The following is a 14,872-nucleotide window of genomic DNA, read 5'->3' as shown; positions in this document are numbered from 1 at the left end:
ACACAGTTTATTTTTATGAAATGCTCCACACATGGCATATTTATAAGCATGTCAGTTTCCATTGCGCTGTAACACTTAATTGATTGTGATTCATTAAAGTTTGACTGGACAGAGAATCAAATCACCTAGCATCTTAGGCTAGGATTGCCCATTGAAAGGTAGGCCTTTGGTGACAACAAATTCTGCTGTGGTCCTTTTGGGCTCAAGTGTTCACCAATGAGCTAGAGCATCTTTAAACACTACCGGTCAAAAGTTTTAGAACACCTACTCATTCAAGGGTTTTTCTTTATTTTTACTATTTTCTACATTGTAGAATAATAGTGAAGACATCAAAACTATGATATAACACATATGGAATCATGTAGTAACCAAACAAGTGTTAAGCAAATCAAAATATATTTTATATTTGAGATTCTTCAAATAGCCACTCTTTGCCTTGATGATAGCTTTGCACACTCTTGGCATTCTCTCAACCAGCTTCATGAGGTAGTCACCTGGAATGCATTTCAATTAACAGGTGTGCCTTAAGTTTATTTGTGGAATTTCTTTCCTTCTTAATGTGTTTGAGCCAATCAGTTGTGTTGTGACAAGGTATGGGTGGTATACAGACAATATCTCTGTTGGGTAAAAGACCAAGTCCATATTATTTCAAGAACAGTTCAAATAAGCAAAGATAAACAACAGTCCATCATTACTTTAAGACATGAAGGTCAGTCAATACGGAAAATGTCAAGAAGTTTCTTCAAGTGCAGTCGCAAAAACCATGAAGCGCTATGATGAAACTGGCTCTCATGAGGACTGCCACATGAATGGAAGACCCAGAGTTACCTCTGCAGCAGAGGGTATTCATTAGAGTTACCAGAGTTCATTAGAGTTACCAGCCTCAGAAATTGCAGCTCAAATTAATGCTCCATGAAGTTCAAGTTACAGACACATCTCAACATCAACTGTTCAGAGGAGACTGTGTGAATAAGGCTTTCATGGTCGAATTGCTGCAAAGAAACCACTAAAGGACACCAATGATAAGAAGAGACTTGCTTGGGCCAAAATCACGAGCGATGGACATTAGACCAGTGGAAATGTGTCCTTTGGTCTGGAGTCCAAATTTGAGATTTTTGGTTCCGGCCGCCATGTCTTTGTGAGACGCGGTGTGGGTGTACGGATGATCTCTGCATGTGTATTTCCCACCGTAAAGCATGGATTTGTTATGGTGTGGGGGTACTCTTCTGGTGACAATGTCTGTGATTTATTTAGAATTCAAGGCACACTTAACCAGCATGGCTACCACAGCATTCTGCAGCGATACGACATCCCATCTGGTTTGCGCTTAGTGGGACTATTTGTTTTTCAACAGGACAGTGACCCAACACACCTCCAGGCTGTGTAAGGGCTATTTGACCAAGAAGGAGAGTGATGGAGTGCTGCACCAGATGGCCTGGTCTCCACAATACCCAGACCTCAACCAAATTCAGATGGTTTGGGATGAGTCAGACCGCAGAGTGAAGGAAAAGCAGCCAACAAGTGCTCAGCATATGTGGGAACACCTTCAAGACTGTTGGAAAAGCATTCCAGGTGAAGTTGGTTGAGAGAATGCCAAGAGTGTTGCAAAGCTGCCATCAACGCAAAGGGTGGCTATTTGAAAAATGTCAAATATAAAATATGTTTTGATTTCACACTTTTTTGGTTGCTGCATGATTCCATATGTGTTATTTCATAGTTTTTATGTCTTCACTATTATTCTAAAATAGTAAAAAATAAAGAAAAACCCTTGAATGAGTAGGTGTTCTAAATTATTTGCCCGGTAGTGTAAATCAACTTAATCTGTAAAAATGTAAATTTGGAACTGCACATTCAAGGTACCAAACAGTCTTGCTCTCTCTTAAAACACACCCTTCAGACAACATGGCAGCATCAAATATATATCCTTCAGAACTCTATTTTTGTCGCTGCCAGTTTTTCTGCCAGTTGGAAAGTATCCCAAGGCACTTTCAGGAAGTTGTAGATCAACTACACAGGAGTTAGCTGAATGAGTTGTTTAATTGAAAGCAATGTTTCACCAATTGTGAGGTTCTGAATTTCACCTCTGTCTTGACTCAGTGTGCAAAGGGAAGTGTCAGTTGCTGTGGACATTTGTGGTGTGGAACTTTATCTAGAATCTTAGTGTATGTGCTAATTCTGACTGAGGCAGCTCACTTCCACATTTCCATTCACAATGCATCCATCTTTCCCTCAAATGCAAGGCCTTCCTCCTCTATACCAGCTAGAAGGCAGGTGTGTTTTATTTTGGTAGCCTGAAATGGAGTCTTTCAGACCCTGATAATTTATCATCCCTCGAATCTCTCATGTTCTTCCTTTTAGTGCAAAGTGTACTCTGAGGTCCTGTGGAATGTTTTAAGGCTAGTTTGTAAATCCAGTTGAGGAGTTAAATCCTGTACAGCTGTATGTTGCTCAATGTCATATGGCCAAGTGCTTTCCGAAGGCTTTTGCTTCCTATCAAACTGGTTTCACAGAAACAAAAGTGTAGCTGACCTGAGTCATTCTGTTGAGGATATCATTTTGTGGTCTGGCTTGTGAGTTCACCCCCTTAATGCAACCATCATGATTCAGAGTTGTAAAACAAAAGTGGTTTGATATTGAGCAATTCCACAACAGGCACGTGGAATTACAATGGAAGGTCACTCTTCAGTGAAACAACTCGGGTGGTGCAATATCATTTTGAAATCAGATTTGACTTAGTGTTGGCATTCCTGTAGGCTAGCGTTCTCTGTGAGGTACTTGATCAAGCTGGGTGTGAACTTGAAGTCTGTCTGTGCAGAGGGATTTGACAGAGATGGCTAAGTAAAGAAAGGATCTGGTTGGATGTAGTGGCTTGAGGCTAGTAGTGTTCCTTCCTACGCCCCTGGTGCCTCAAACATCCTCTTGTTCTTCAAGGACAGCCATTAGCCTACCTTGTCTAGGCTATTTGTAGACTATTAGAAACAAATTGAAGGTAGTTGGATTCCTCAGCGATTCAAAGTATTCCACATAGTTTTGACCAAATGAAATAAAGAAATAATATGTTACAATATACCAAATTAATTTGATCTATTTTCACTGCATCTGGCTGGGTTACCGTTACAACCAGCTACGTCCTTCCTAATTCTCCTCCATAGCCGACTTTTCTTAAGATAGGGGCCCAGGCTACATGTTTTAGACTATACGGTTTAAGCAACTTTTTATTTTTGATGGGCCTAATGAATTAAAAAGGCCACATTTCTGTCGCTGTGGCACCAGTGTCTTCGTTCAAGATGCTACTGATGTTATTTCTCTACAAGATCTTAGGCATTCTCTTAGATGCCACTGAACCTAGTATGCCTAGGTCCATGTTTTATTGTTCTGTAGCACGAGAGCTATTAGTCATAATACAACTGATAGCTAATCCTTTCTTGAAGTTAAAAAGCTGCTCTTGTATTACTCTTGTTTATTTATTTTTATTTTTTAAGAGGACTTGGATATTGATTGTTCATTGTTCGCTACCGCCGAGGAATTAATGGAACTCTAGACAAAGGACCCAAGGATGTGGTTGGCATGAAAACTGCTTTCTAATTAGGCTAGTCATGGCCTTAATAGCATCAGCTGCTCTACTTATTAAAATCAAGGGGAGATGTGTTTGACGTGACACAGTCTGTGCTTTCTCTTTGAATGTTTTTGACAGTAGCAAGAATGGTTGTTATTGACTGATATTAGTGAGGTTAGTATAGTGAGGTTACTGTATTATTATTCAGGCAATGACAAAAGGCTGGGGTTGCAATTTGGTGTGCGCTTCTGGCCTAATGTGTCAAGATCCATACACCTCAAACGTGTGAATCAATCAAATTTATTTATAAAGCCCTTACATCAGCTGATGTCACAAAGTGATGTACAGAAACCCAGCCTAAAACCCCAAACAGCCAACAAGCAATGCAGGTGTCGAAGCACGGTGGCTAGGAAAACCCCCCTAGAAAGGCCAGACCTTAGGAAGAAACCTAGAGAAGAACCAGGCTATGAGGGGTGGCCAGTCCTCTTCTGGCTGTGCTGGGTGGAGATTATAACAGAACATGGCCAAGATGTTCATAAATGACGAACAGGGTCAAATAATAATAATCACAGTGGTTGTCGAGGGTGCAACAGGTCAGCACCTCAGGAGAAAATGTCAGTTGGCTTTTCATAGCCGATCATTCAGAGTATCTCTACCGCTCCTACTGTCTCTAGAGAGTTGAAAACAGCAGGTCTGGGACAGGTAACATGTCTGGTGAACAGGTCAGGGTTCCATAGCCGCAGGCAGAACAGTTGAAACTGGAGTAGCAGCACGGCCAGGTGGACTGGGGACAGCAAGGAGTCCTCAGGCCAGGTAGTCCTGAGGCATGGTCCTAGGGCTCAGGTCCTCCAAGAGAGTGAGAATTAGAAGAAGCCTAGCCCCAGATAATAATTTGATGATGATTAGGACTACTGCCATTTCATTGAAGCCGTCATTGTCGGGATGTGGGTCATTAACACAGTTCATTGATGTCCCCAGTGAAAAGCATAGGCCATTATAGCTCAAAAGTAGGCCTGCTATTCTTTTTTTTTGAAAGACTAGTATTCAGACTTGTTGTCCTTAAGATATGTTCCTCTACCATTGCGTAATGTGAATCGCTTTAATCATGATTTTTGTATTGTTACTTCCCTTTCTCTCTTCAAACTCCCCCCTTCCTCAATGGCGATCCAGCACATTTTTATGCCTTTGATGTCTTGATTCAGTAACCCTATTCATTTGATTAGCCCATCATGTTTTCTCTACAGTTTGCATCTTTCACATGCAGTAGTCTGTCTGCTTGTGGCAATTTCATACTCTTATTTTTCTGTCATCGTTACCACCCATGAATCCAGATGTTATAGAATGCGATAGCCTTGTGCCCCTCACTGCCCCTCACTGTCTCAAAGCAAAGAATGAGGCATGCCCATATTGGTAAAATCCGCTAGTGGCAGTCTTGTTAGATTTCTATTGTGTTTTAAAATTGTAAAATGCTATTACTGAATCTACCTTTTAAGATAGTCTCCAATATTTTCTCTGTCAGTGTATAAGCCTACCTCTGTAAAGTTTTTATTTTTATTTGATAAAACCTTCTTCTCCCACCACAGGTCCCTTCTCGGATGTGGTCAACACAACCTTAAAGCTCTCCAACCCCACAGACAGGAATGTGTGCTTCAAAGTCAAGACGACAGCCCCGCGCCGGTACTGTGTCCGGCCAAATAGCGGTGTCATCGACGCCGGCACCTCAATCAACGTCTCAGGTACGTACGTATATGTTGATCTCACCAGGACGTACGGTAGCAAAATTACGTAAACTTAACCAAAGTTCCCAGGTTTTGCATAAATCCTGGTTGAAGGAATTGTGCAACCCTACCAAGCCAGGGAGTTTGTAGGCCTGAATGAGTGCTATGGTTTACAATCATTGTCCATGTATTCCCTATTTAGATGTTACTAGCAGGTACTATATGTCAGGTCCTTCCTAACCTACCTTGTGTTTGAGTGAGGCGTCTAACACTAGAATTACTTTTTTAAATTACTCTGCCATTTTTAAAGTCATGTCCCCCCTGTCCTTGACTTATCCTAAATAAGTCTATTCAACACACTATCGTTGTTAGAATCTTGATATCAGAGTTTTAGGAGGACATTACATTTTTTTCTCCCTGCCCTCCTTTCACCCGACAGTTGGCTGCCATCTGACAATGGCCCATTAAAACTACACCTAAACTATATAAAAAATAATTTCACACATAGGCCTATAATAAAAGATGAAGGCTGAAGAGAAGATTAAATTGACAGTAGTCAAATGTGACAATATTATCAATTGTCTTGTGAATGAAGAGACTGTGCAGGGTGTGTATTTGACAAAGGGAACTGCGCTTACCATAACTTTTTCAAATCATCCTACAGAGGTTCATGCAGTTCATAAATCAGACGTTTTGATTTAGGAAAGAGCAGATTCTAAGGTTTCTAAAACACCTACATTTGCCAAACAACTCGCAAAATTGAGCGGATTAATTCTATTAAAAAAATAAACAAGTTGTAGAATGACGCAATTCCACACGTGAGCACACACGGCAGTATATAACCTAGGCTACTATGCACAGACTAGTAACCAGTGATTGGAGTAAGGGGTTACAAAGAAACGTGTTAGTACTCAGCTAATTATGTGTTAACGAGTAATTTAACGCTTTAGTTTTCAGGGAAACTAGTAATCTTTCTGCGAAATTCGCTGTTTTGAATCCAAAATTGGTGACCTACGTGATTTGTGTAGACCCGGTGAGAAAATGTTTTTTTTGTGGGGGGGGGGGGCTTTGGATCACTAATGGCTGTATCCAAGGCTCAGCCAATCATTTACATAACAGAATGCAGCACGCGACTGAAGAGAGAACCAATTTTCTAGTTACAGTATCAGTGTGTGCTCTGGAAAGACCGCAGAGAGTGGAAAGGAAGTTTCCCAGTTGCAGCAGCGCGTCCCCTGAACGATAATGAAGAGGTAGGTGAGAAGCCTGGCCACGGAGACGGGGGTGAGAAGGTGATGAAGCGTACTTCATGAGCTGTAACCGAAAAACAACTGGCATTTGGAAAGTTTGATGTGAGGGAGAAAGTGTGGTGGAACAAGTATTGTAAGCATTAAGTATCTTGCAAGCTGGATCGAATTCTCCATTCGCTAGCCAGAGAAATGTTGAGCAATATTAGCCAACTTAACTGATAAAATAATTGAGTTTATGGTGTGAAAGTAAGCTGGCTAATAAAGGCAGACAGCTAACGTTAGCTACAACATCAATGAGCTAACGTTAATGTTAATTAGCTAACAAACTAACTACTATCTGTGAACTTATGGTTTCCCTCTACAGTATGTGGTTCATTTTCAGAATGAGAGAATTAGGGGAAAATTAGGTGTTGCAAGTGGATTCAGGGATCAAGTGTAGCTGGAGCTGGGCCTGGCTTAAGCTGGATGCCACTATTGAGGTGAAAGGATAAAAAGGGGTATGCCAGGTGTACTCTCTGCCTGAAAGAGATCAATTATGCCAACAAAGGGTATCCGGCTCTGCTGGCACATTGTAGTGTGTGTGTGAGAGAGTGAGGGGGGAATATACTATTTTTTACTCGGTGAACGTTATTTTCGCACACAGGTAGCCTTGTGCACTTGATCGACTTTCTACTTTAATTAAGACAGCCTTTTATAATAGCACACGTGTTCTATTATAAAGGCTGTCATGGCTAACTGCAATATGATGAGTGTATTGTTTTTTTCTCAATATTTACATTTTTAGTTAGGTTCACAGTAACCACTTTTTATTTTACACACAGAGACTGATCATGTAGATCATATTCTTTGTTGTTTAATAAGTTAACCTGCATTTCCCCCTAACAGGGATGTTTTTGCATGTTTCAGTGCAAATAAAAAGTGTCACCTTTTTGGGCCCTCACCAGTTTGCATCCCTGAGTTTTTCAATTTAAGTAATCCATTACTTTGACAATATTATTTCCCTTTTTCTTTGTTGGCGCAAATAAAAAATTAAAATCTCCTTATGTTCGCTGCGGTTCACCGTTATCTATCTAGTCTTCTGCTGTTGATAAAAACAGTGCAATTTTTTTGAGGAATTACTGAATTACAGTGGGGCAAAAAAGTATTTAGTCAGCCACCAATTGTGCAAGTTCTCCCACTTAAAAAGATGAGAGGCCTGTAATTGTCATCATAGGTAGACTTCAACTATGACAGACAAAATGAGAAAAAAAATTCCAGAAAATCACATTGTAGGATTTTTTTATTAATTTATTTGCAAAATATGGTGGAAAATAAGTATTTGGTCACCTACAAACAAGCAAGATTTCTGGCTCTCACAGACCTGTAACTTCTTCTTTAAGAGGCTCCTCTGTCCTCCACTCATTACTTGTATTAATGGCACCTGTTTGAACTTGTTATCAGTATAAAAGACACCTGTCCACAACCTCAAACAGTCACACTCCAAACTCCACTATGGCCAAGACCAAAGAGCTGTCAAAGGACACCAAAAACAAAATTGTAGACCTGCACCAGGCTGGGAAGACTGAATCTGCAATAGGTAAGCAGCTTGGTTTGAAGAAATCAACTGTGGGAGCAATTATTAGGAAATGGAAGACATACAAGACCACTGATAATCTCCCTCGATCTGGGGCTCCACGCAAGATCTCACCCCGTGGGGTCAAAATGATCACAAGAACGGTGAGCAAAAATCCCAGAACCACACGGGGGGGGGCCTAGTGAATGACCTGCAGAGAGCTGGGACTAAAGTAACAAAGCCTACCATCAGTAACACACTACGCCGCAAGGGACTCAAATCCTGCAGTGCCAGACGTGTCCCCCTGCTTAAGCCAGTACGTGTCCAGGCCCGTCTGAAGTTTGCTAGAGAGCATTTGGATGATCCAGAAGAAGATTGGGAGAATGTCATATGGTCAGATGAAACCAAAATATAACTTTTTGGTAGAAACTCAACTCATCGTGTTTGGAGGACAAAGAATGCTGAGTTGCAGCCAAAGAACACCATACCTACTGTAAAGCATGGGGGTGAAACATCATGCTTTGGGGCTGTTTTTCTGCAAAGGGACCAGGATGACTGATCCGTGTAAAGGAAAGAATGAATGGGGCCATGTATCGTGAGATTTTGAGTGAAAACCTCCTTCCATCAGCAAGGGCATTGAAGATGAAACGTGGCTGGGTCTTTCAGCATGACAATGATCCCAAACACACTGCCCGGGCAACGAAGGAGTGGCTTCATTAGAAGCATTTCAAGGTCCTGGAGTGGCCAAGCTAGTCTCCAGATCTCAACTGCATAGAAAATCTTTGGAGGGAGTTGAAAGTCCGTGTTGCCCAGCAACAGCCCCAAAACATCACTGCTCTAGAGGAGATCTGCATGGAGGAATGGGCCAAAATACCAGCAACAGTGTGTGAAAACCTTGTGAAGACTTACAGAAAACGTTTGACCTCTGTCATTGCCAACAAAGGGTATATAACAAAACTTTTGTTATTGACCAAATACTTATTTTCCACCATTATTTGCAAATAAATTCATTAAAAAAACCTACAATGTGATTTTCTGGATTTTTTGTCCTCATTTTGTCTGTCATAGTTGAAGTGTACCTATGATGAAAATTACAGGCCTCTCTCATCTTTTTAAGTGGGAGAACTTGCACAATTGGTGGCTGACTAAATACGTTTTTGCCCCACTGTATTTAAAGGAGAAGTTATTTTTATTTTATATTTACAACCAAATCTAAATGCTTGATGTAAATTGCATGTTATAGAAGGGTCCATGTACCTTTCTTGTGATTTCTGTTGTTTTTGATAAACTTACCCCAAACAGTGAATCACTTCCTCCTCATCCTTGTGCAGTATGTGGGTCTTGAAAAATATGAACAAAGGCTCCAAATAAGGCCTTTTAGAAACTGCAACACTCTCAGTATAGTGATGCAGGTCTTTAGATCAGTGGAGGCTCCTTAGAGGACGAAGGGGAGGTCCATCCTCTTCAGTGAATTTCATAAAAATAGTGAAACATTAAAAAAGCTATCCTTTTTAGATAATATTATACCAAATAATTGATTCAAAAACACAGTTTGCAATGAAGGTCTACAGTAGCTTCAACCGCACTCTGTAGGGTAGCACCATGTCGTTTCTGTCCTCCTCTGTGTACATTGACTTAAATTCAAAACCTAGGAGGGTCATGGTTCTCACCCCCTTCCATAGACTTACACAGTAATTATGACAACTTCTTGAGGACGTCCTCCAACGTATCAGAGCTCTTACAGCATGAATTGAGATGTTGTCAGCATAAGCTACAGCTAGCAAGCACTGCAGTGCATAAAATGTGGTGAGTAGTTAACTCGGAGATAGAGACAGTAGTTGAACAGTTTTAACAAATGTTTTTATTAAAAAATTAAGGAGAAGTGGGAGAGAGCGCTAGCTATATATATGTGTGTGTGTGTGTGTGTGTATTTTTTTCACTTAGCTAGTGAATGCAGCGAACTAGTTTAGCCTACTCAAACACCTCGCTCAAACGGAGAGTGATGCTATGTTGGCTATGGCTATCCAACACTGGAACTCTTCCAAGTCAATGTAAGCTTTTGGTAACTACTGATCTTCTTGCTAATTGTACACCTGTACTGCATGATTGTAGTGTGTTTACTAATGCGTTAGTTCTAGTAGCTATGTTGAATATGACGTTAGCCTACATTGTCATCACCATATTAGCTGTGTGTAGCGGATATGGTGTGGCTTGAAAAGGTTTTATATCCTGGTCACAGACAGCGGATGTGTTGTGCACTGAAGTCCACAAGCGAAGGGAAAAGGTGAGGGAGAGGAGGAGAGTGCATGGATGCGAGTTGGAATTATACAACGAACAAAAATTATCATGCTGTTTGTATGTGGCTGCTATGAAAGTGAACTGCATTTGCATGTGATCAGGGGTGTATTCATTCCACGGATTCTGTTAAATCGTTTCTTAAACGGAAGAAAACTGAACAAAATTTGGATAAACATACCTGAATTTGTCCAATAGAAACTCTCATTTGCAACTGTTGGACTAATTATTACACCCTAGATCAGCTAGATGCAGGCAAGAGTGCAAGGCGGTATTGGATGTGTCACTGTTACCTTGATTTCTACATTTTCTCTCGACCTGTGCACCTACGTTGTAAACTTTCATTCATAAGCTAGGTTGTACCAACCTCGTGATGAGTATAGGGACAATTAGAGTATCATGTCTACCTTAACTAGTAATCCGGAGCCTAAACTACGGTATGATGGTATTTTTATGTTTTTGAATAATAAAAGTTCTAAATGCTCTTTTATGAGTAGTGTGTGACCCTGGGGTGGCAACACATACATTCTAAGTGATCTCAATGGTTTGTTCTCCATTCGGATTGTTTTATACTGTACAATTCAATTTAAAACTAAAATAAGCAAGTAAAAAGTTTTTTATTTATTTTTTACATCCATCCAAAAATCTTTACAGCTCTTTTTTAGATTCAGTGTGAAAGGGGGAAAATGTCATGCTTTGATCTGGTGGAAACATTATAAAATGGGCCTATCCCTTGCGCAAATATCCTACAGCTGTGTCTGTCTGGAGCTCACTGGGGCGAGAATATTTTTGCATAATTGGCAATGTCAATAGAAGTTACTTTTAGAATTTTGATTAACCACATTTATTTTGAGATACAAATACTTTATTTTAAACTAAATGAAACTGTTCCACAAAAAGTTATGACAATCACAACTGGCACGCAGATCGGTAGACATGTTAAGATAAATTGGCCCTCCAAATGGAAAAGGTAGCCTATTATCGGCAACTTCAGGAGCTTAACGGCAGAATATTTGGAGGAACAGGTTTTTTCCTTCTGGTTAGGCTATCTTGATCTCTGGCTCCCTCTTGAGTCATGTTTAATTATTTAATCACAGTGTGCTTAAAGCATCAGACAAGCTCATTAGCCTACATATGTCTATGTAGGGAAAAATACATATTTAACAGATGACTCTCGATCTACCAATGTTTTTATTTATTTTTTCAGGGACAGCCCTAGTGGGTATGCTGACCATTGCCACTGTGGCCCCTCATGATGTGTTCAGATTTCTTGTGGCCCCCACCATCATAATTGCCCATCCCTCACCTAGGTGAAGACTGAATGTGGCCCCCATGGCAAAATTAGTTTGACATCCCTGCACTACTTGAAATCAAGATTTATTCAAATTTTAATACAAGTGATCCTCAGTAAAAAATAATAATATTGAAATCAGTTGAGAATCCAGGCAGTTCTGCAGAACATTTATGCAGACAGAACATCTCATTGCAGTGCTTTCTGTTGGCTAGCGGTATGGCCGTCTATATTTCTCCCTGGGCCAACAGCTGTGTTCTCAAACCGGTGCCGTTCATTGAAGGAGACAACTCTACCCAGAGCCTACCTGGCTTCATTAACACGGCTATTTGCTGCCACAACATATTTTTTACCAGTCGGACTGCAAGTCAGCAAGGGGATCAGTAGTGGGCGACAAACAACCCCCGTTCAGACAGTCACAGTACCCTGACAGAGGCTTTTCCCTATAATTGTAAACAGCGCAGCACAAAAGGCAATGTGGAAATCCACTTTGGCTAGACTGAAAGGAAACATTTTGCCACAGGATACCTAAAATCCCTAATGTGTCATTTACAAGCTTAGTTGGTGATCCACATGGAGCTTTTGAAGTGTGACCCCCGCAAAACGTTTGTTAAACGCACACCACAGAAGTGCTCAACTTGATTTGTATTGTGCTGCGTTGAATGGGAAACTATGTAGCATGGATGTCTCAATCAGAGAAAGGGGCCCTTGTGTCAACAAATGTATCTACTGTGTATCAAAACCATAGGTCTTAATTGTCTCAAAGGCCTTTTAAACCCAGCATTCTACAGTAAGCTTACTTAAACATTCTTATATTGCAATTCCTGTCATTATGGCTGGCCATAAACAACTTTTTCCTTCATGTTATTGTTCCATATTATTGTTGTGTGATCCAATAATGACAGCATGCTCTAAATAGTCTCCTCATCAAGGTGTATATCCGTATCAAGGGTGATAAAGTTGCTTAATGAATCATCTTACTCCATTTGTATGATATTTCTTCTTTCAAGTAACAAGATGTATCCACAACTCCCGAGCGTTTTTTTGAGATGCACAGTTTATTGAGACGCGTGTCTCTGCACCTCTGAATCAGAGGTGCAGGGGGCTGCCATAATCGACATCCACGTCTTTGGCGCCCAGGGAACAGTGGGTTTAACTTCCTTGCTCAGGGGCTGAATGACAGATTTTTACCTTGTCGGCTCTGGGATTCGATCAAGCAACCTTTCGGTTACTGGCCCAACGCTCTAACCACTAGGATACCTGCCGATTTGGTCAAACAGTAAAGTACATTATCCTCATGATTCCTGTAATGAAAGTGTCTGCTAGCCCCAAAGTTCAGTAAAGTATACGTTGCCTGGTCTTTGGTCATCTGGTCCCAAAGCAAATACCATAGCCAGCAATACACTCCTAACCCCCCGTAACCAGTGAGTACATAAAACATAATCCATTCAGGCTGCAAAGGCATCGGTTTCCTCCTAGCTTTAATGGCTTTCCTTATTATTAATAAAACACAATTTCCACCACCATGCCAGGGTGGCTACTGTGTTATGTACAGTGTTCAACCAATAACTTTCCACCAGTCTGTTTACCCCTGCAGTACACAACGTCCAGAAGTAGCTAACCCCATATCATGGTGGAACATTGTTTTATTAAGACGGTATGCAGTTTTGTATTTTTTTTGTGGCCCTTCTTTAAATCTACTTGAGGAAGACTTTACAGCCTGATAGGATGTTTTATGTACAATCCGGTCCCCAGGGGACACGAGTGTATTAACGACTGGGCTGATTGCATTGATACCTAGAGGAAATACACAATGTCAAGAAGAACTACGCCCTCTAGAGGTCTCGGTTCTAAGTGTCTGCTTACCTGACACTGTACCCGTTTCACTGGGGCCTGCTACTTTGTCAAGCGAACCACTCTCTTCTTTACACCCCAAAAAAGTGCCTGGGTAGAAAAAAGTGTCCTGAGTTGTATAACATTTTAAAAATCCAGTTGGATAGAGGATTTTCTCAGCTTGTTGTAGGTGTATTTTAGTGATGGGGGAAAAATCAATAGTTACATATATGTGACCGACCGGCTGAAATCGGTGTTATTAAGCATTCTGTACTAACAACACCAGTCAAGCACCCAAGCTTGCTAGCTACTTCCAGACACAAATGAGAGAACATTACTTGCCCTAGCAAAGCTGGTTAGGCTTTTATGTTATCCAGAACGTTGGTGACTGCAACTGTGTTGTCAGATAGTCGGTTCGTAAATTCAGAGCGTTTCGCTCTCGGAGTGTTCAAAGCTCACACTGGACGCTCTGGCCAATTTGAGAATGGTTGACCTGAATGTTCGGACCTGGCAGTCAAGCACCCAAGCTAATATTGGCTAGCTTGCTAGCTACTTCCAGACACAAATGAGAGCACCCCACTCAGACCATTTTATTCGCCCTAGCAGAGCTGGTTAGGCTGTTATCCAGAGCATTGGTGACTGTAACTGTGCATCTGGCAACAATTTAATTACTATTTTTTGCCAATGTTGACTGACACCGGCCCTATTCAACGGGTGTTGAGCATTCCTAAATTCAACAGTTTTCTGTGCTCTGGCACACTCAGATGAGTCTTTTGTTAAGACATGTAGCTAGCTGGGTAAACAATGAACCATAATCCCAACTCATGACGTTACTACCCTGCATGAATCTGCAGGTAACTAACCAACCAGGTTCAATATTAGCTAGCTAGTCAAGCAAATGGCTCTGAGATATGAGTAATAAGATCATACGCATAACGTTAGCTAGCGAGCCAGCCAGCCAGCTAACATTAGCTAGCTAACAGTACACTTTAACTTGAAATGAAAATACTTTGGGAAAATTAGAAATGTTTAATATCTGAAAATTTGACTATCTTACCTGTGGTCTGAAATAGACGTTCTAGCTGGTAAATGTCACTGCAACAACTGTTGATATCCAGAGTGAATTCTATTGAAATGGATACTTGCATAGTGGAGTCTTGTTAAGACATATAGTTAGCTAGCTAAACAATTAACCATAATCCTAACTCATGATGTTACTACCCTGCATGAGTCTGCATGTAGCTAACCAACCAGGTTCAATGTCGGCAAGATAACATTAGGCTATAACTAGTCAAGCAAGTGGCTCTGAGATACGAATAATAAGATCATACACGTAACGTTAGCTAACACGCTAGCTAGCTAACAGTACACTAACTTGAA

The 14,872-nt window shown here is 40.9% G+C and overlaps 1 protein-coding gene and 1 long non-coding RNA gene across 3 annotated transcripts in view; one reads left to right on the top strand and one right to left on the bottom strand.

The window, feature by feature from the left end:
* The window catches only part of LOC149975859 (uncharacterized), a 944,026-nt gene that overhangs the window by 49,030 nt on the left and 880,124 nt on the right, over nt 1–14,872 (bottom strand). The window lies entirely within an intron of this gene.
* The window catches only part of LOC110493884 (vesicle-associated membrane protein-associated protein B), a 41,605-nt gene that overhangs the window by 2,158 nt on the left and 24,575 nt on the right, over nt 1–14,872 (top strand). The window contains exons 1-2 of one of the 2 annotated variants that reach the window (XM_090205046.1): nt 1,359–1,572; nt 5,140–5,292. In XM_090205046.1, the coding sequence (XP_090061172.1) occupies nt 1,431–1,572; nt 5,140–5,292 (295 nt within the window). In that variant the 5' untranslated portion in view covers nt 1,359–1,430. Of the gene's footprint in view, nt 1–1,358; nt 1,573–5,139; nt 5,293–14,872 lie in introns of those variants that run through there. The other variant, XM_021568444.3, reaches the window with a different exon arrangement.

The sequence above is a fragment of the Oncorhynchus mykiss genome, chromosome 17 (assembly GCF_057628025.1).
Source record: "Oncorhynchus mykiss isolate SJ-2025 chromosome 17, ASM5762802v1, whole genome shotgun sequence".
Taxonomy (NCBI): domain Eukaryota; kingdom Metazoa; phylum Chordata; class Actinopteri; order Salmoniformes; family Salmonidae; genus Oncorhynchus; species Oncorhynchus mykiss.
Note: the sequence above shows the minus strand (reverse complement) of the source record. Positions and strands in the feature narration are given on the sequence as shown.